We start from the raw sequence: 22,180 nt of genomic DNA, 5'->3' as shown, positions 1-22,180 counted from the left end.
CGCATTGCAGCCCTGAACGTGATGGGAACAAATCAATCACTCTTAATTGTCGAACTATCCTTTACAGAGGAAATCAATTTGTAACTTGTTTAATTATTGACAAATTGGTAACGATAAATATAAGGATCTCTTATCTTACATTTAATGTAAGATACATCCTCACACATAAAACAGTATGTGGGCCTTGCATGACACATGTATTGTTTATGTATGAGGGTGTATCTTACATAAAGATGGCCAATGGGCCGGGCGGCACGAGGCATGACACATTTCCGTACGGCATGGCACGACACTAGCACGTTTCGGTGAGGCACGAGGCACGGCACAGCACACACGTGGGCCGTGCCGGGCCTAGAATTTTAGGCACGCGAGCCATAAAGCACGGCACGATTAGAGATGGGCTAAAGCACATCACGCGAAAAAGCACGTAACAAGCACGGTTCATTAGTGGGCTAGCATGTGACCCGTGAGCCATTAATAGCACGTGGGCCAAAATATATATAAGTAAATTTTTTTAACAAAAAGTAAATATAAAATATTATGAAATTAAAGTAAAATATCTTGAAATTAAATGTTTTAATATATTTTTTAGCATAAACTTTTAAAAATTAATTTAAATCATTAAATCTTAGTTTAAATAAATATTCTAATTTTTTATGTTTATAATTTATGAAATGAATAAGTAAATATCATGATTTTAATAAATAAAATTATAAATATCATAATTTTATTTATGATATTTATTTATGTTTATAATTTATTAAATAAATATGTAAATAACTAAATATCATGATTTTAATAAATAAAATTATAAATATTATATTATTATGTTGGAGGACTTAAAAAAGCACGTCAGGCAAGTTGATTTTTTTAAGTACGCTAAAAAAAAAGTTGGTGGACTTTTTTTGGACACAGCACGAGCCCGCTTGTGTCGTGGACCGTGCTGGGCTCAACTAAAAAAAAAGTAGGCACGGCACGGCCCACTAAATTAATAGGCCGTGCCGTGTCGGCCCACGAGCTCTTGTGAACCGATAGTTGCCGGCACGGGCCATTGGCCATAATTAATCTTACATTAAGACAGGCACAACAATTGCTTAAATATAAAGGTCACCCTATGTTACGTTGAGTGTAACATACACACACTCACAGCAATAGTAACAAATCTTATTATTTTACTGTTGCTGTGAGTGTGTGTATGTTACACTCAACGTAACATAGCAGTGGGCTAAATATAAATGTGTGTGCATTTCTAGGAAATAGTTCTATCATTAATTAGATCAGAATAATAATAACTAATACGTGCTCTAGTGTTTATAAGATTTTAGAAAACTGACACCCACGTGCTCTCTCGCGTTCAAGATTTTGTGATGCAAATGCAATGAAGAGTACTTGTTGCTTTTCAGTAGGCCGACTGGCGGCACTTGCCAGTTGCATGGATTTTCCCAGCGTAAATCATCTTTTTTTTCTGGCCATGTCTCTGTGCCTGACACGGAGAACTGTTACGCTTGTGAATTGTTCAGTTGACCGCATCATTCATTTGATGGGTTAGTAAACCTGGTCTCAATGAAACGCCTTCAGACAATCAGACAACCACAACTTATCAACGGGCCTAGCGACTAAGCCCGTCCGGCCTGGCCCATCCATTTAATTAAACGACGTAGTCTTCAGCCTTGCTTTATATTGTAAGTTTTGACTTTTGACCCTGAGAATATCAAGGCAATTTCGAGGAACGACCGAGTAAATCTGTACCTGTGTTTCTTCAGCTTCAACCGAAAGTAACGAACATGCCTACTCGCTGCGAAATCTTCTGCGAAATTCTGCTCGCGGTTTTGCTCCCTCCTGTGGGAGTTTGCCTCAGGCACGGCTGCTGCAGTGTACGTTTCTCCTCTTCTAACTTTCTGAAACATATTGTTGTTTTCTGTTTGATTTTTTATTGACATTTTATCTTCTATTTTTTTTCTTTTTGTTATTCTCTCTCTTAGTTTCCCAGGAAAACAATCTCAATTTTTCATCCCTTTACAAACTCTTTTGTTGTGTTGTATTCTGTTCGGTTACCATGAAACCAATAAATAAATAAATAAATGAAATAGCCACTAAAACCGTGCCGTTTTATTACTAGCTTTCCCGTTTGGTTTCCCGAGAAAATATGGCATCTTTCTCTATAGCCTTTCACTGCGTAGATTTTTTAGAGTTTGCCGATCAGGCTCTCTAATTCTAAATTTTTTTACTTCCACTCTGAAACGACGTAGTATTCTTGCTTTTCGCTTTACAGGAACGAATCAAAAATATCAGTCTCGTGTTTACATTGGTGTTGACTCTTCAACCGACGCACTGCATACACGTATTAGTTAAAGATGAGATCTTTTCTGTTTTTTTATAAATTAGGGCTCCACCTCTGTCCTCTTCCTTCATTAAGGCTCATCTTTTATAATCTGAGAGAGTGGGAATTTAACCGCAGCTTTGAGGGAAAAGGAAAATAGAAAAAAAAACACAAACAACAATGCCAAGTTGCTGTGAAATCTGCTGCGAGATTTTGATCGCGATTTTGCTTCCTCCTTTGGGGGTTTGCCTTAAACATGGTTGCTGCACTGTATGAACTCTCTCTCTCTCTGTCGCTCTCGTTTTCTCTTGCTTTCTGTTTGGTTACTTAGAAAAAAAAAATAAAAGTTTTTTTTTTCTTCAAGGAACGAAGCTCGATCTTTTCACATTTTTTTTAGTGACCTGACAGATTTGAACTAATCGCTTGTCACATTTTCTTTTTCAGAAATTCTTTTTTTTTTTTTTTTTGTTATTCTCTATTTGGCTGCGGAGAAAAAGAAGAAACCTTTCTGATCAAATTCAGCTAATTTTTTTCTTTAATTTTCTTGGCAACCAAACTGTGACAATTTGATCAGCAGCGTTAGTTCTGATTGCCATGAAACTGTTGGTCTTTTCTCTTGTAGGCTTCTTGCATAAATGGATAATTTATGGTTTGAAAAATAATGAGTTATTTGATTGTTATAATTAGACTAATTGGTTCTGTTTTTGCAGGTGGAGTTTTGCATCTGTTTGCTACTCACTATTCTAGGATACGTGCCTGGAATAATCTATGCACTATATGCCATTGTATTTGTGGATCGTGACGAGTACTTTGATGAATACAGACGTCCCCTGTATGCTCCAGGACCATGATATCTCTTTATGTTCTCTTGATTTTCTCAATAACGCTATACTGTCATGATGTTGAACTCTTTCCTTTATAAAATTGTTATCTAAGTTGTTTGACTTCTGAGTTTGATGAAAACTAAGTATTGGCTTAGTTTATGCTGAAACTGGTTATTGTGAAGAAAAAATGCGTGGTCTGGAGGATATCGTTGTGGTGTTGACAAATGTTTGATCGTATGAATGAAAATTATGAATCTCAAAACTCGGAGATTTTTGTTATGCAGTAAATACATAAATCAGTTGTCGCTACTAACTAGGTTTCATTTTGGCTAGACAATTTAATTATTTAGTGATATTGCATATTGGTAAATCTCTTGCACGAGGATCATGATTCATGATTATAGTTGTTTGTATTGTGATTTCTTATTATAATATTAGACTTGTATGATCTTTTCGGAAAATGAGGTTGAGGTTTGGAAAATGCATCCCCTCTCACTTTTTCACTCCAATGCAGAAAAGTGCCATACACCTTCACTTTCTCTGCCTTTTGTTGTCCATCTTCTCACTTCTCTGACCAACTGCACTAGAGCTAAATCTGATGTCAGGATGGTGGCTATGTATTATGAAGGGAAAACCAGAATTCGCATTCAATCCATCAATGCCGCCACAACTTCTAATCTCATACTTGTATCTTCCTTAGGACTCCTAAGGTGGATCTTTAGAAGCTGGTACGACTAATTTCATGGTGTTTAGTTTTTGTCTGCTGTTAAGATGTATTGGGACTTTGTTGAGTAGATAACCTCATTTCTAGCCTTATTGACTGCTGCAAAGTGAAGTCCTTGGTTGCCACCTGTCCACCTTTTGACGTGAGATATAACATTTCAGTATTCTCTAGTGCTTCTTGTAGCTTTGCTATTTACTGTCAATGTTCATTGAGTTGCCTTATATCTCTAATTGCTAACTACAATTCGTCAATTGATAGTCTGAGAATCTTATATTATTGATAATAAGATATGCTTTGGATTTTTAAAATAGATTCCTTGAATCCAAAAGTGTGTGAGAACTAATATGATGGGTTGTGAAATCTAAGTTGTAAATGCCTAATCGCTTTGAGAGCTTAGCGTTGGGAGCTAAGCCCACCTTGCACTGGGATGGTGTAACTTTTAGCCTGTGGTATCAATAATTATTAATATCTAGTAACTTTTAAGGTAAAAGAGAATAACAATGGTCTTAAACTTAACAATAGTCTTAAACTTACTCTTTGTTATTTTCATAAACAAAACTTACTTTTTGTCCATATTTATTTGAATAGCTGGGATGCCGCCTATGCTAGGAATAGACTTGTTGGTTGAAAAACATTTGTTAAAAAAAAAAAATAATAAAGAATATATTTGTTTAGCACTTAAGATTAGGGCTTCCAGAATCAGGTAAAAGGATAGTTACAAACGTGCCAAATTGAGGTATTGACAAACTTGGGTAATAATATTTCTTTGCAAATCAACATGTGAATGTGATGATGACGAGACTTGACTGTGTCCATAACCAACCGCACAATTATATGTGAAAGTGAAAGCAAAAGGTAGAAACAAAAACTGAAAATGGCTGGCAACCTGCATCAAAGAGAATCCCCACTTTCAGGGGCTCCTATTGTAACTATATGGTTTTTCCTTCTTTCTGTCCTGCTGCATGTATGTGGTTTGTAGCTGAACTGGTTAGATACGTGGATGCTTGGTTTCTGTAGGTATTATTTGTGTTGTGCTCTATATCACGAATCGTTCCGCCGATATGCTTAAGTACATGTTGCATGAGGAGTTTACGTTGTATATTAATTGAATCTTCTCTTAGTATTGCAACTTATAGAATTGTTAAATATGCGTTGTCTATTTTAGTTTCTCAGGCTACCCTGGGTGTTGTGGGAACAATTTGTTCATTGTTATCATTGCTTCGGCTGAGGCCAAATACTATCCATAATTGATGTTTAGAATTAGATTATGTTGTGTTGCCAATGCTGTTTTTAGAATCATGTTTCCACATTGCCTTGTATGTGGAAATGATGAGCGTTTACTTGATATGTGTGTTTCAGAGCTATATTGTGTTATGGGAAGTGTACAGATGAAATCATGAAACCTTAACAAGGTACAATATAATTCCAATGGGCAATGGATATGATCAACAGCTCCGCGTGACCCCATCAATTTCATAGATAATCGTAATGCCTTGCCTTGGCTTTCACACAGAGCCATTTGCGTAGTAAACAAGTTCATAAGCGCTTCTCGACTCCTCAAGAGTTTCATTTTTACCAATCGTAAAAGCGGTTCTGGAAAACTTATTTGCGGGCAAAAGCTCCCGAATTGTCTTAAACTGATTTGTTCAAATTCAATCCAATTTTGGCTTATAAATAAGTTCAGAATTGGTTTATGTGGATTCCCAAGTTGGACATGTTCAATTGACCACAGTAATTCATGTCAAGGTCACACAATTTATACACATAAGCATGTCACCATTCCCAAGTGTTGAGTTTATGCGTGCCATGTAAGTTGTAATAATATTTTATAAGACAGATGCCGAGTAATCTCCTATTAATAAAAATGAATAAAATATTAATGTGACTGTATAATCAATCTGAGTGGTTTGTTCGCCGACCGGCTCCCATATAAAAGCCATTTCTACAGGGTTATCAATTTCATTATCACAAAAAAGAGAAACAGAAAAATAGGAAAAAAAAAAAACGAAAAAATGAAAATGAACGATAAAGGAGGAGAAGAGACGACCGAGTCAGGACCAAGTTCAACCTGGGCCGAGTTGACTCACGAGTGCCTGATCAACATCCTCTCGCGACTCACTCTGGAGCAACGATGGATGGGCCCCATGTTCGTATGCAAGTCCTGGTTTTTAGCCGGAAAGGACCCGTTTCTCAACTCGGTGTTCGATCTCGAGACCCACTTCGATTCACTCACTGAGTCGCCTCGCTGGTGGATCCCCGAGTTTGAGAGAAAAATTGATTCCATGCTTCGTTCTGTAATAGAATGGAGTGGTGGTTCTCTCACCGAAATCAAAACCCGACACTGCTCCGATCGCTCTCTCAACTTCGCCGCTGAGAGGTCCGTACTTTTTCCGATTGGCTCAGCGTACTTTTTCCGATTGGCCCCTGAAAAATTGTTATTTTTCATTTGATTTTGATTGATTTTATGAATATATACTGACTGAACTGGAGCTTATGTTAATTTTGCGATTGTAATTGTTAGATTGAATTGTTGGGTTTTTCAATTCTGTGCTGGGGAATGAAATCATCAGCTGCTAACCATATATATAAGCATTTGTGTTGTATATTAGGATTGTGTTATTACTTTTGAACTTTTCTCTGTGGAATTTGATAGTCATGGTTTGGGTTGTGAAATTGGAAATTGTCTTATGTTAAATTTTCAGGTGCCCCAATCTTGAGGTTCTTTCAATTAAGAGCTGCCCAAATGTTACTGATGATTCGATGTGTAGATTAGCTTTTCGGTGTACCAAGCTTAGGGAACTTGATATCAGCTATTGCTATGAGATATCTCATGAATCTCTAGCTATTATTGGGAGGAATTGCCCGAATCTTAAGGTTCTAAAGCGGAATCTTATGAATTGGTTGGATCCTTCCCAACACGTGGGAATTGTCCCTAATGAGTATCTAAACGCATGCCCACAGGATGGGGACTCGGAGGCTGATGCTATTGCCAAATTTATGCCTAAACTCAAGCACCTTGAAAATCGGTTCTCTAAGTTGTCAGCTAAAGGCCTTGCTTCAATTTGTGAAGGTTGTACAGAACTTGAATGCCTGGATTTATCTGGGTGTTCAAATGTTACCAGTAGGGATATTGCCAATACTACATCCAATTTGAAACATTTGAAGAAGATTGTAAAGCCTAATTTCTACATTCCCAGGTCAGTCTTTCACATGGATAGGTACAGCCATTGGAGATTGTATGATGAACGATTCCAAACTGATGTTTTCCGAATTTGAATTGGCTATGTGAGTATCTTGGGGGAAGTACATCTTACACACGATGTCCAAGTCTGCGGCGTTCATGACAAGGGCTTTCCCATATTGAATTAATAGCTTTTACTTCTTTGTCATGAAACAAGATCATGTCCAATGCCGCTTGCTATGAGATGCTGTAATGTTGTTTTAAGCAGTATTTTATGTGGTTTTCTAGCTCTGTTTTCTGTTTGCTAGAAATGTACTTATTGACTGTCTTATGAATAAATCTCTTCATTTAAATTTTTGCCCCGGTCGTGTTATTTCTCTTCATCTTCATCTAAGATTTGAGAAGCACCCTTTATTTTTGTGGGTGTGGTGCGTTTGGGTATTGGAGAATAGGATAATGGAGTTTTATTGTTTTGGCTCAAGAAAAATTTCTGTGAATTTTGAAATCTTTTCTGATCATCCAACGGCCGGCAATCTATCACGGCATCAATTAGAAAGCCAGCATTGCATGGGATGGATGGTTTCTCGTCTAATCAAACTACATTGCAGGTTCACGTCGTTGGAAAAATAGTAACACAAGTTTATGTTTAAAAAAAAAAATTAAGGTAATCCTGGATAACCTAACCCCATTGAAATAAACTACAAAATAACAAAACTGATCTTCACAAATCTTACAAAATATGTAGCACAACGATGGTTTATTTAAACGTGCAATTATTTATTGCGCTTTTCAATGATTGAAATAATTAAAATAGTTAAGTACGGAAGAGGGATTTTTTCTTTTTTTGCCAGCACGGAAGAGAGTTGTTTATTCAGAACAAGGCTGGCGGAAAGTGGAATTCACTTGCTTTTCTTTTCTCCCCCCCCCCCCCCCCCCCCCCCCTCCTCCCTCCTCTCCTAAGCTCTCAGATCTGGACCTAATCTCTGGTCTCTCTTGATCAAAATTCCTCTGAAAAATCTGTAAAGTAAGTTCTGCTGTGCTTTTACTTAGTTTTGCTGCTGAAACTTTTTATTTTGCTTGCTGCTGCTCCGCTTCATGTTTTTTGATTTCTGTTGCTGAGTCACTAGCTGTCGAGTATGAGCGAGTGATTATTTTTGCTGCTGATTCGATCCTTAAGGATGTTGCCAAAAATAATCACGGTGCATCTTTTCCTCGATTACTGAATATACAGAAAATAGAAAAGCATGAGACCTGATATATTTTTTAACTTTTTGACTCACGGTGTGATACCTACATTTGCTCCGTAGTTCATCTAGATTGAACTTTATTTATTGCAAGATCCAAAATCGTAGCAATTGGATATTTCTTTGATCACAAGATATGTTGAGTTTATTGCCAAATCTTCTTTTGTTCCCTTGTAATGAAATTCTCCGACCCTAAGTGTACTTTTCTAGTGGGTAAAATCTTGGGTGCTGCTGGTGTACACTTGTTCATCCTTGGGTTATTGGCGCGTGTATATTCACTTGCTCTCACACAAATGGTTGAGGGAGATAAATGATAGGAAATACAAACATGTTAAGGATCAAACAGGCGAAGAAGTTTACACTGGGAGTACTCAACACTTTCTCTTGCTAGAATGAGCTCAACTCCCACACTCGTATATAAGATTTGCATAATCTAGCCAGTGGCAAGCTCATTTTACTGTAGTCTTTTGGGCTACCAGGTGTATTGCTTGTTCTTATCTTTCACTTGATTTGTAAGCCTATTGCAGGTGGTAGACAATGGAAATTCACATATAGGAGTCAACAATTGTACGACCTGCCAAAGACACACCCAAGCATCGTCTCTGGATTTCTGACTTGGACTTGTTTATGGCAACATATCATGTCCCTCTTGTGTATTTTTACCAGCAGCCAAGTGATTGTTCTAATTTTTTTGATGCTGGAATTCTTAAGGAGGCTTTGAGCAATGCTCTTGTGCCGTTTTATCCAATTGCTGGAAGGCTGGGATGGAATGAAAGTGGAAGACTTGAGATAAGTTGTAATGCAGAGGGAGTTTTATTCTTGATGGCTGAAACGGATTCTGTTATTGATGATTTAGGTGACTTCACGCCAAGCTCGCAACTTCAGCAGCTCGTTCCAGCTGTCGATTATACAAAAGATATCACTTCTCATCCCCTCCTTGTATTACAGGTATAAGATGAGTCTGTTAGTGCAGTTGTTCGTATGTGTTAAAAGTTAGAATTTGAGGTTACTATTTTGGAATAATACAACATTAAATTTGAACTGGATAGCATGATGTAGCTTCAAATTTTCATATTTAAACATGTAGGTGCTTGAACTGAGAATTCTTAGATCATTGATGTGTCGAAGAATATCAAAAGACAATCAAATACAATTTATAACACACCTAATGCAGTTTTCACGTTATTGTTAGGTAACTTATTTCAAGTGTGGAGGAGCCTGTCTAGGAGTTGGGTTCCACCACACATTGGCAGATGGAACTTCAACTCTTCATTTCATCAATACATGGGCTGACATGGCATGTGGCTTTCCAATGACCAGCACACCGTTGATTGATCGAATAATAGTTCATGCTAGGGTCCCACCCTCTCCTTCATTTCATCACACCGAATATGATCCTCCTCTTTCCATGAATAACCCTACCCAAATTAAAGAATTCCAATGCAGTCCCGTGCCCACTTCTGTTGCTACACTTAAACTATCCCTTGATCAAATCAACACCCTTAAAGCAAGTGCAAAGAAAGATCATCTTGGAACCGATATCAATTACAGCACTTACGAGGTCCTAGCAGCTCATATATGGCGTTGCATGTGCAGAGCACGTAAGTTGCCGAGTACTCAAGCAAGCAAGTTTTACATTTCCATGAGTGGACGATCCAGATTGAATCCTCCAATCCCATCTACGTACTTTGGTAATGTAATCTTTTTCACTACTCCAATTGCATTATCAGGTGATATTCAATCAGAACAGCTGATTTTCACTGTCGAAAGAATTCGAAAGGCTGTAAAACAAATGGATAATAAGTACTTGACTTCAGCTCTTGCTTGTCTCAGACAACATCACGATGTAATGACACTGAGGCATGGACCTCACAATTGCAGGAGTCCTAATCTAAAGTTAGTCAGCTGGGTAAATTTGCCTCCATACGATGCTGATTTTGGCTGGGGACGTCCAGTATCTATGGGACTAGCTAATGTCATTATCGGAGGTATATCTTTCATATTACCAAATTCAACCGGTGACGGGAGTTTGTCATTGGTTATATGCTTGGAGACACATCAAATGGAGCTCTTCAAGAAGTTCTACGAATTTCAATTAGCATTAAGAGGAAAAATGTAGAGGAAGTTGCGAGTCATGATTTTTTTAATATGTGTGTAGAAGTATTATTAAACGTATATATATGTGCGTGAAATCAGCCACGGATGTTGTGATGAGAACTGTAGCAATCCAGTGTTCCAGCATAGTTAATAAATATTAGCTACTTATAAAGCTTGAAAGTCATGCGTTGCATCCCACGAGTGCTGCGTTTGTCGACATTAATGAATCAGAAACTGCCGTAATAAGTCTTACCAAGTACGTAATTAAATAGCTATTACGCTTGAAAGTATGACGGTATTACAGGCATACTCAATATTTTGTAGTACATCAATAATTCATATTATTACAAATGAATTGCCAAAGTATTAATACATATATCGTGCATTCCTGTGTTTCTGAAAGATTTAGTAACTGCACTTCTTTTTTCCCTTATATTCATCTTGTTTTGGGTTTGTCTTTTTAGGATCTGATTGGTGGTTGAGAAAAATAAAAATAATAAATGAATATGTAATGTGAACCATTCATAATTAATAATTTACTGAGTTGCATAATCCTTACAAAATACAAACAAAGAGTCTTACAACCAATTGGATTTTGTCACCAAGTATAAAGTTGCACGGTTCTTCATCATCAAATCTTATAGTGAAGATAATGTTCATAAAAGCATACAACTGTGGTCTCTGGGCAAGCACCTCGAATGGCAACAAAAAGTTGGATGCTGCTTATCGCGAAGCAAAGGAGACACATGGGACGTGCCCGATCTTTCTGTTGTTTTCGGTACTTCAGCTAGGCTGATGCTCCAAACGTTGAGTACATGGTAATAATCCTTATTAGCAACTTTAGGAGTTCATTAAACAAAATAAAACCACAGGTTTACAATTCAGAGTGCAGACTGATGATTTAGATTCCCATGCAATCCGATCTTAAGTATCAATACCTACATCTTACGTTCGAGCATTGACGAAAAATGTCGCAAAATAACTTCTTGAAGAGCTATGATCACCAACAAGCTCCCATCGGCAGCTGGACCGGGTAAAATGTATACCTCCCCATCCCAAATGTCATTGATTGTCCTCGAAAACACTGCCCCACCCCATCCAAAACTGGCACCATTCACGGGCATGTCTATCAATTTGCTTATAAGGAGGTTTGGACAACCGTAGGTGTGGGCCTCTCTCCTTAGAGCTTTTAAATCTGGCTGTTGCTTTAGGTAAGCAAGAGAAGAGTTCAAATACTTGTCATCCATCTGCTTAACTGCTTTATGAATTCTTTCTATTGCATGATTCAACGGTTCCGATTGAATGTCGCCTGATAAGGCCATCGGTGCACTGCTGAAGCTGACATTGCCAATATACCCAAGCGGGATCGTAGGATTCAATAATTTAGACCGCCCGTTTGTGGGAATATGTAACTTGGTAGCTTGATCAACGGGCAATCCTCGTGCTTTGCATACGCAACGCCATACATGTGCTGCTACGACCAGAAACCTGCTGTACTTGTTGGTGGTGGGTTCATGCTCTTTCTTAGATTTTTATCTAGGGATGTTGATTTGATCAGGTGATAATTTCAGGATAGCAGTAGAAATAGGTCCAAGGTTTTGATTAGGAGTAATCATGGAAGGAGATGAACTATATTCCATGTGATAAAATGAAGGAGAATTTGGGAGCCCAACGTGTAATATGGCCCGATCAATGAACTGTGGAATGCTAACTGGGGGACCGCGTGCCATCTCACCCCACGAGATCAAGAAATGACGTGTTGAAGTTCCATCTGCCCACGTATGGTGCACATAAAAAATGCGTAACCTAGTCAATGTGTACATAAAAAATGTGAAAAATTATGATTTATATATACTTGAGAGCACGAAAATGCGGAAAATGGAAGTCCCAAAAATGAATTCATGTTTAATTGTGTACCTGTACCAGTATGAGTGGATAGGAAGATATATCTTCATTCGAGTCAACAGGAGGCGCAAGATTCATAAGCTTTACGCTTGATTCGAAGTCACCAAGATCATCAATAGCACAACTTGTTTCAGCCTCCAAAAACACAACGCCCTCTGCGTTACACTATCTCAATTCTTCCATTCTCATCCCATCCCAATCTTCCAGCCATTGGGTAAAACGACACAAGCACATTGCTCAAAGACTCATTCATTAAGTCAGCTTCAAAGGAATTGGAACAACCGGCTGTTCGCCGTCGGTAAAAGTACACAGAAGCAGTGTGAATTGCCGGCACTGTTTGGTCCAAGTCCGAAATTCTTAAGCAATGCTTTTGAATTTCTCGGGCAGGACGTATAATTGTTGAAGTCTGTATTTGAAGCTCTTCATTTTTTCAAGTGCCACTGCGACCACCAAACCTATATTTGATGGACAAAACAAATAGTGCTTGTTACTTAAAAATAAAACAAATATACTAAAAGCATTTAAAGTAGAAAACAAGGAACTTATTATATTCTTAACAGAATGGGAGCATGCAAAAGCTAATTTTCTCTAATCTGTGTAGAAATTGGGACAGGTTACGGGTTGAAATGCAGGCCTATCTAAAATGTAAATGCATATAGCTAGAAGGAAGGGTTTACAGAGATTGCTTTTTTGTCCTTCGAATCCAACGCATAGCTTAGGTGCACTTAGCTTATTAAGCTGCATGAAACGGCTAATTAAATGTCGTTGGTTGGTGTTGTCTCTTCTGTCTTCATACCATATTCTCTGCTCATCTTGCAATTGACTTGTCTTTTTAAGATTTACTGATACATAGATGGTTGATCAAAATAAAAATAAAACAAGAAAAATAATAAATTAAAATATACATAACTGATAATATGCATTAGTTGCATGTAATATTCTTAGAAGGTAAATAAAAGACAAAATGAGAAAATAATTTATTTCGACAATCATGAATCTGCTGTTGGCTTATTAAGTGCGAATGTAAAAGCAGGGCACAACTTGTTTTAGCCTCCAAAAAAAATTAATATGTGATGTAAATATTTGTACAAAGAAAAGAAAGAACAATAATCTTGTAAACTAAGAAGAAGTAGAAGAAGAAGCCTGTGCAAGATAAAAAAAAAAAAAAAAAAAAAAAGAACAAAATGGTTCGCTGTTAGTGTCCCACTGCCTACTGACCTTTATAATTAATAAAGATAATTATTTTATTGTTTGTGGCTAAGCCACAGAAGACTTCGGATGCATTCTTTAGGAGAATATATGTACTAAAATGTCCAACTTATTTTAAGTGAGAATCTAACTAATATTAAACATTTAATCTTTAACTGAGAGACGGGTCCTTTAAATCTCCAAGAATTAAATGAGAGTAGATAATTTTTGTTCTTTGACTGAAAGATTAGGATCCTTTCCTAGTGCTTTTCCAATTAATCTTTCAAATCTAATGAAAAAAATAGTTTAATTATAAATAAAGTAAAAAAAAACTAGCTTGATTGGTAACATTAAAATTTAAAATTTAATCTTAACCACTTATTTCTGTAAGAGAGACTTAGAGAGGAAAAAATATATTTTTTTTCTTTGAAAGAATTATTGTCCAAATTTAAGAAATTTTTATAATTTTCATTCTTTATTTGACTATATATTTTAATAGGGAATGTGAAATTTTATTGAATTATTAATATGTTATCAAGAAGCTTGCTTTTTTTTTTTCGATTATACTAATGAATGTTTATATGAATTAGAAGTTATATTGATTTTTTTTCCAGAGTAATGCAATTGGCACCTCTCCATTATCATTATCAAACCTCTTTTCTATTAATAATCTTTAATTTCTAAAATAACCTCATCAGTAAGCCCCTCAATTAGTACGGTTCTTTCTCCAAGTTCACTGTTAAACCATTCATGTGTGTGTATTGTTATTCTTGCAACATAAAAATATGATTGTCCTCTTCAAAACAAATAAAGAAGATGGAGTTAACTCAAGCATATATATTTTTAATTTAGTTAAATAAAATAAACATGAGTTTGGTTGTCTCCTAACATGATCATAAAGTTAATAATCTATGAAAATTTAACAAAATTATCTTTGCTGCAAACACAAATTGGCATAAATTTTAGTTTATAGTAAATTATTACTCTTTTACAATCAGCTTTTTTTTTGTTCTGTTTGTAAGTTTATGGTGTTTGTTATAGAGAAAATAACAGAATAAAATAACAAGATGTGAATATAATTAGTTAAATTTTTACTTTTAATATGAAGGAAAAAATTATGAATAAAAAACAAGACCGGTCCGGTTTTATAGGAGAAATAGAGGGGTACCCTCACCCCATTGTGTAACTATGTAAGGGGTTAAAATATCATTGCCCGATGTTGCATATTTGGCTTGATGATACGACTCCACGTAGTTTCATTTTTTTAATTTTGTAAAGTGGCTAAGTTCCTTCTTTGGTCCTTCGGCTTTGATATTGTTTATCCATCTACTCGTGACTTCATTTTAATTTTCCAAAGTTGTTGGGTTTGCAAATGTGTCACATTTTCATTACCGAGAATAATATTTGGATTTCTTTAAATAAGTGTTAAACACAATGCCTATTCAACATATCTAACAATTGCTTAAAAAAAATTAAAATTTCATATCGGAGAAATCCTAAAATATATCAAAGATGTCATGAAAATTAAAAAAAAAAAAAAATCTCTTAATAACATCTGCATTACACTGCAAGGGACTTTAGCTTTTTTGTTTGGCTAGTTGACTATTCCCAACATACTCTAAAGTTCTTGAGGGTATCGCGTAGTGAGCTATTATATTAAAGAAGAAAACAATCTCATTCTGTGTACATCACTAATAATTTATTACTAATTGAAGAGCTAACAAAATATGAAATTAAAAAAGAAAAAAACTTTTATCAAGGATGACAGAAGTGGAAGGTCAAAACCATAATGAGCCGAAGTCACACAATATCTGCAGCCATCAACAGCTAGTTCAATCACCCTAACCAGGGATCCCTTGATCATTTTCTCTCAGACTTGGTTTCTCACATTGATTGATCACTGAAATATCAATATCTAGATCTTGCATTCTTAGGGTGCTGAAAGATCTCATAAAACAACTTCTTGAAGGGCTGCATGTGATGGGTTTCCAAGTTTATAAACACTGTCAAGCTCCCATCATTGCTTGGACTTGGATAAATATGCGCTATCCCTTCGACATATGTATTAACCAACCTTGAAAACATTGGCGGCCCCCACCCGAAATTTGCATCATAAATAGGCATGTTTGCTAAATATACTATATTAAAATTAGGGCACTTATATGTGTGAGCCCCTCTTCTTAAAACTATCGGATCAGGTTGTTGCTTTAGATAAGCAAGAGCTGATTTCAAATACTTGTCATTCATCTGCTTTAATGCTTTATGGATTCTCTCTACTGTGTAATTCAGTGGTTCCGATAGGATATTACCTGATAAGGCGATCAATGCAGTGATGAAGACTACATTTCCGAAATACCCAGATGGGAGTGGAGGATTCAATTTAGAACGTCCATTTGTAGGAAAGTGTAGCTTGCTGGCTTGATCATCAGACTACTCACGTGCTTTGCATACGCAACGCCAAATATGTGCTGCCAGGACCTCAAGTCTAGTGTACTCAAATGTAGATCCACGATTTTCTTTAGATTTTTCCTTGAGAATGTTGATTTGCTCAAGTGATAGATTCAGGATCGCAGTACAAATGGATTCGGAATTTTGAGTAGGAGTATTCATTAAAGGAGGTGGGTCGTATTCAGTGTGATGGAATCTAGGAGAATTTGGAACCCCAAAATCTAGTACGGTTCGATCAAAGAAAGGTGGAATGCTAATAGGAACACCACGTGTCATCTCAGCCCATGAGTTGACGAAATGGTACGTTGAAGCTCCATCTGCTAAAATATGATGAAATCTAGTCGCAAGACAAACGCCTCCGCATTTGAAACGAGTTACCTACTCAACACACACAGCACAGGACTACTTAATAAAACCAAGTCTCATGAATCAACTGAGCAGGGGATTAAATATTCGTGGTACCTGTGTCATCATGAGTGGATAAGAAGAATTATCTTTCGTGTCATCAAAAGTTGGAAGCAACGGCAAAAGCTTGGAGCCTTCCGCGAAGTCACCAAAATCATCAATAATACAACTTGTTTCCGCCTCCACAAACAAAACCCCCTCTCCGTTACATAGTATGTTGGTTCTACCACTTTCATCACTGGGCAACCTTCCAGCCACGGGGTGAAACGGCACAAGAATCTTTTTCAGAGCCTCCTTCAGCAAACCAGCATCAAAGAAATTAGGGGAAGAATAATTTGGCCGTCGATAAAAGAATACCAGGGGGTTGTAATTGGACGGCGCAACCAAGTCCAAGTCAGAATTTGGTAGGCGTTGCTTCGGGGTTTCTTGGGCAGGCCGTAATATTGTTGACTTCTGTACATTAATTTCCATTGTGCTAGCAGTAGCCGTGGCGACTTGGCTGATTAGAACGGCAGCGGCAGACGGCTGTTAAACTTCTCTGCTCTGGCAGCTTTCATGTCTTGTGTCGGCAGGCTGCGTTTAGGATTTTCTTAAAAAACAAAAGGTTATGAAACGTACACGCCTCTAACTCTGTTTTTGTCTCAGTTTTTTTTTTATAAAAAAACTCTATTATTGTCTTTTCCTTTTTTTAATAATTAACAAATGGATCCAAATACGTGGCAAATACCAGATGCTGATCTGCATCCGACTTTTTTTAAAATTTAATAATGCACGTATCATTCGAAAAACAGTAGGGCTATTTGAAAGCAAAAATCTACTTTGAAATTTCGTTTAGTCCGCGCGCTTAACTAATAATTTTAAAAATATTAGTTTTTATTTGGAACACTCTTTCAAATTTTTATATTGTCCTTATTTCTTTAATTACCTTGTTTCTTCTTTATACCAAATAAAATATTCATCATCACAAATAAAATATCTAACTTTTTAATACATTTTTATTCACTTTTATTTTCTGTTCATAATATGGTTTGATATGTATTTGTTCAGATCTAAAAAAATATTTTATCAAAGCCTATATTATATAATAGTAAAATTTTAAAACTAAAACTTTGAATATATAAAAATATTTATTAATATATTTATAATTGTTCTCAACGCATTTTCAAGAATAGAAAAACATTTGTGGTGATGACCTATCATTATTTTTAATTATAATGTAGGCTTTTATAATTCTAAAAGTTAAAGTTTAAATTTTGTGAATTTATAAATGTATAAGGTCAATTTTAATAGATTTATTTGGGACTAATTAGAAATTTTAAAAAATTTTCTTTTATTCTTAGAGTTTTTTCTTTTGGCCAGCCAGGGCTACAACCCCCACTGGTCACATACTGCATCCGCTCCTGTATTTGTTCTTCTCTTATTGACGCAATTTAATTGTTTTTCAAACCCATAAAAGCATGCAAATCGGAGAGCAAATTTAAAACAAAATCCTTTGATTTACTTGTGTTTTCTTATGTTGGAGTGGTGCAATTTGTTGCTCCTCCTCCACCTTTGTTTTTAATTCCTTTCGTTTCAGTTATAAAGATGATCATGAACATGGTACTTGATGTTTTCCTAGTAATTATATCAACGGAAAAAAATGAAAAAAGCTTAGTTCAAAAGTATAGACAATGTTTCCACGTGAATATTGATTCAATTCTTAATTGTTGATGTGGTTTATTGTAAATAAAATATGATGTTTGATAAAAATTTGTTATACTATATTTTATTAAAATTGTCCTTAATAGTAAATTACAATAAGGTTAATTTAGTAATATAAATAATTATTAAAATGTGAGTATCCAAAGTAAATTTTAGAGTGCATATAACCCCACCCTTCAAAAAAGGATCAGGTGCAGATTTCGCGGATCCAAACCTAATGAATAGAGAAAAATGAAATAAGTACCAAAAATAAAAAATTAAGAAAATGAAATAACACTTGTGAACAGGGATTCTTATTTTCTTTCTTAAACAAGCAAGTAAATATGGAAGTGAGAGGATTCCGAACTCGCCGCTTCTTTTAAAATCTTGAGCCAACTACCACTGATTGAGGGTTCTGATCCCATGTACAAAGTAGCCGGATAGATAAAAATATATATTTATAGGGTTGTTACAGAGTCATTGAGATGATCGAGGTCACATTGTTATTTGCTTGCACACATCAGTTGGAGTAAGAGTAGTTAGGGATTTGAGTAGATTTGTTCTCAAAAGCATATTTGTCGTTTTAACACATTATGACCAACCTTTTTCTTCATCTTTTGCCTTCCATTATCTGCCTCTCATCTATCATTTTAACTTTAATTTGAAGGAATACCAAGAAAACGAGGATTTTCTTTTTCAAAAGAAAATAAAAAACTGTGGAATATTTTCATTTTCTAATTAGAGATGATTGAACAGAAACCTGGATATATTTGGTAAGTGGGAACTCCATGTAATAAGTTTTTAGTTTATTTAACTAATAATTATCGTGCCACTTGCCCTGCGCAATGTGGGGGTATTTCCTTTATTAATTAAATTGTATAATTAAGTCAAGGTAATCTTCTCTCTTATCCAAGAGTAAGTGGAGTAGACATTCTTCGAATATTAGTGAGGGTTAAAATCTAGGTAAAGCTCCGTAGACATTGATGTAAGTCGATAGACATCCCTCGAATATTAGTGATGGTTAAAATTTGAGCAGAGCTCCGTAGGCATTGATGTAAGTCGATCCCAGTAATAGTCTGATTAGTAAATATCAGTTATAGTCTTCTATAATATCAGTTGTAGTTTGAGCAATAGTCTCATATAATAAAAAAAAACTAATAATTATCATAATTTTATATTTATATTACATTTTAAATGTAATAATTTCTTAGTTTACTTACTTATTTGCTTATACATGACCTGTGATGGGCTCGGTTTATGTCCAGCCTCAATAGCTTTAGCTTTGTAACTCTAGTTCTTGCCTATATGTCTTCTCATGGTTTAGCTATGGCTAGCATTTGCTCTTTCTTCTCTCTTGCACTATTTTCACTTTCTTTTAGTTAATAAATTTTCCCACCTCACTTAGTAGAGGTTCCATTATAAAGAAATGAAAATTACTTGTTTACTTGTGTGATATGTTATGGGCTCGGTAGATTTAGCTTCGTAACTCTTTGTTTTCTCATCTAATGGTTTTGAATGTTAATATTATCTATATTCACAGTAATTCCAGCTACCCAAAAAAGGAAAGGAGAACCAAGGACAAAACATTTCACAATATGTGCTCAAAAATAGGAGCAATGACAGAGTCCATTTAAGCCATGGTACCCAAATTAGATGGGTTGATCAGTGTACTTTCTACTACTGATAAGTAGTTATCTGATTTACAAGTTAAGTTGTATGATAAAATGCGTAAGATTGTTGGCTTAAGTGAGAAAGAAATATTTGATGCGATTGATATTATGGCCACCAAACATGATGTGCTATGTGGGTTCTTCAACTTGCCCAATGAGCTGGAAAGAGAAATATATCCTTTCAAAAATTGGTCGTGATTCATGAGATGTAATCTTCTATCATTTTGGAAATTGAAATTGTGTTTTGTCAAGTAAGCACACCATTTGGAACATTGGAAATGTGTGTGTGTGTGTGTGTGTTTTTTTTTTTTTTGGAAATTTAGACTTGTAGTGCTATGTAAAGTATTTTGGGCTTAAATATTTGTAATAGGATGAACTACGGAATCTTATGTTTTTGCTACAGACGTAGGTAGCTTTTTTTTTGTCTGAAATCTGAATAAATCTAAATTAGTTTAAATTCTGAGTAGAACTGAATGTCTGAAGCTAAATGATATGTTTGTTTTTTTGTCTGAATCGCAGAAAATAAATATTAATTTTTTTAATCTTAAAAAATCTAAAAACTAATATTTTTTACATTTGTGCCCATACAAATAATAAACATTTCAAAAAATATAATAACATAAATCATATTCAATTGAATACAACTCTTTAATATTCTATGTTATATATGTTAAGCAATTTTATTATAGTTTATGATGTTTTTAAATGAAAAATATTCATAGAAAATTATGAAGATAAATAATGCTAATGTGAAGAAAATAAAAAGATAAAAATAATTATAATCTACCACTATATATTATCACAAGTTATATAGAGATGGCTAATATTGCTAATTTTAAATTTAATTCACGTAAGGATTAAAAATTAATTAATTAGATAAGGATATTTTAGAGAATATCTTTTAACGATGTTATTCAGACTTTTTAGATTAAGTAAAAAGCTAAAAAAAATTAGCTTAATAACTTAATGACTGAAAATTTTCATTAAGTTGAAAAAATAAATAAACCTAATACTTAACTGATTAAAATTAGTCAATTAATTCATTAAGTTAAAAATAAGGGTCTTGCATCCTCAATGATAAAGTTGTTTATGACTTTTGCTCAAAGAAGTATTGTCTTTTTTATTTTTTCTTTGGTTTTTCCTCATGTAACTAGTGATGATCAATTTCTTTCTTAACTCACACCAAATTTATCAGGAGATTGTCATATATATTATCAATTGTTGTCTTTAATCATCCCGTACTTTTAAGGCTCACGTGCCTAAAATTTTTAACTCGGCCCAGCATGCATATGTGTCATGTTGTGCTGCATACCTTACCAAAATATGCTTATGTCTTGCCGTGTTGTATTGACATGCACCATGTCCGTGCCATACCGCATGTTGCCTGGCCCATTTGCCATCTCTAATTAAGAACAATAAATTTTGCTGTAAATTTTTTTTTTCAAATATTGGTGACAAAATAATGAAAGTGGGCCAGTTTATTTAATCACATGAGTTGGACTATTGACATCCTCCAAATAACTCTTTAAATTCCTTTTCTTCTTTCTGCCCCATTAAAATTATTTAAAAATTAAAATGTTCTTATACCCCTATTTTAATTCTAAAAATAGTCCCACGTGCATAGTGTTTAGAGTTTGTAACTCAGCCTAGCATGCATGTGTGACATGTTGTGTTACATGCCCTATCAAAATGAGTTTATGTCGTGCCATACTGTACTGACACGTACTGTGCCCGTGCTGTGTCGTGCCATATGTCGCTTGGCCCATTGATCATTTCTAATTAAGAACAATAATTTTTGCTGTAAAATTTGTTTTTAAATACTGGTGATGAAATAATGAAAGTGGGCCAATTTATTTAATAACGTTAATTGGACTATTGACGCCCTCCAAATATCTCTTGAAATTCATTTTCTTCTTTCTGCCCATTAAAATTATTTAAAAATTAAAATGTTCTTATGCCCCTATTTTAATTCTAAAAATGATCCGAATTTCTTATTCAATAAATCCCTAAAATCTTTGCACCTATATTCTCTTTCTCTTCATAAGTTCATATCTCTTTCTCTCTCTCATTTGCTTACCTCTCTATTTCTCTTTTATTGTGAACTCTCTTCCACCATCAACTTTTTTTCTTTTTTTTTCTGTTTGTAAGTTTATGGTGTTTCTAATAGAGAAAGTTTATGGTGTACCTCGCCCCATTGTGTAACTATGTAAGGGGCTAAAATATCATTACATGATGTCGCATATTTGGCTTAATGATACGACTCCACGTAGTTTCATTTTTTCATTTTGTAAAGTGGCTAGGTTCCTTCTTTGGTCCTTCGGCTTTGATATTGTTTATCTATCTACTCGTTACTTCATTTTGATTTTCCAAAGTTGTTGGGTTTGTAAATGTGTCACATTTTCATTACCGAGGATAATGTTAGGATTTTTTTTTTAAATAAGTGTTAAACACAATGCCTATTCAACGAATCTAATAATTGTTTTTAAAAAAAATT

The 22,180-nt window shown here is 35.1% G+C and overlaps 3 protein-coding genes and 2 pseudogenes across 5 annotated transcripts; 3 read left to right on the top strand and 2 right to left on the bottom strand.

Annotated features, from left to right (window-relative positions):
* The first annotated feature begins 1,704 nt into the window (after nt 1-1,704).
* On the top strand, nt 1,705-3,345 carry LOC18053814 (UPF0057 membrane protein At4g30660). 2 transcript variants are annotated; one of them, XM_006453527.2, is made up of 2 exons: nt 1,705-1,874; nt 3,031-3,345. In XM_006453527.2, exons 1-2 carry the CDS (start codon nt 1,785-1,787, stop codon nt 3,169-3,171), a joined length of 231 nt encoding a protein of 76 aa, XP_006453590.1. In that variant the 5' UTR covers nt 1,705-1,784; the 3' UTR covers nt 3,172-3,345. The 2 variants fall into 2 exon arrangements, with proteins under 2 accessions (XP_006453590.1, XP_006453589.1); XM_006453526.2 differs by lacking the exon at nt 1,705-1,874 and adding an exon at nt 1,965-2,590.
* Nucleotides 3,346-5,576: 2,231 nt separating this feature from the next.
* Nucleotides 5,577-7,407, top strand: LOC18053813 (F-box protein SKIP1). Its single transcript, XM_006453525.2, has 2 exons — nt 5,577-6,245; nt 6,571-7,407. The coding sequence occupies exons 1-2, from the start codon at nt 5,881-5,883 to the stop codon at nt 7,142-7,144; spliced, it is 939 nt and encodes a 312-aa protein (XP_006453588.1). The 5' UTR covers nt 5,577-5,880; the 3' UTR covers nt 7,145-7,407.
* A 581-nt stretch (nt 7,408-7,988) lies between these two features.
* LOC112095904 (shikimate O-hydroxycinnamoyltransferase-like) lies at nt 7,989-10,558 on the top strand. Of its 2 annotated transcripts, none has more exons than XM_024178605.1 (3): nt 7,989-8,073; nt 8,811-9,241; nt 9,486-10,558. In XM_024178605.1, exons 2-3 carry the CDS (start codon nt 8,921-8,923, stop codon nt 10,410-10,412), a joined length of 1,248 nt encoding a protein of 415 aa, XP_024034373.1. In that variant the 5' UTR covers nt 7,989-8,073; nt 8,811-8,920; the 3' UTR covers nt 10,413-10,558. The 2 variants fall into 2 exon arrangements, with proteins under 2 accessions (XP_024034373.1, XP_024034374.1); XM_024178606.1 differs by having other exon boundaries at nt 7,991-8,073; nt 8,821-9,241.
* Nucleotides 10,559-11,328: 770 nt separating this feature from the next.
* Nucleotides 11,329-12,563, bottom strand: LOC112095784 (annotated as a pseudogene).
* A 2,496-nt stretch (nt 12,564-15,059) lies between these two features.
* Nucleotides 15,060-16,970, bottom strand: LOC18053812 (annotated as a pseudogene).
* Nucleotides 16,971-22,180: the final 5,210 nt, after the last annotated feature.

This window comes from Citrus clementina, unplaced genomic scaffold (genome assembly GCF_000493195.1).
Source record: "Citrus clementina cultivar Clemenules unplaced genomic scaffold, Citrus_clementina_v1.0 scaffold_1, whole genome shotgun sequence".
Lineage (NCBI taxonomy): Eukaryota > Viridiplantae > Streptophyta > Magnoliopsida > Sapindales > Rutaceae > Citrus > Citrus x clementina.
This window is presented reverse-complemented; position numbering and strand designations above follow the sequence as displayed.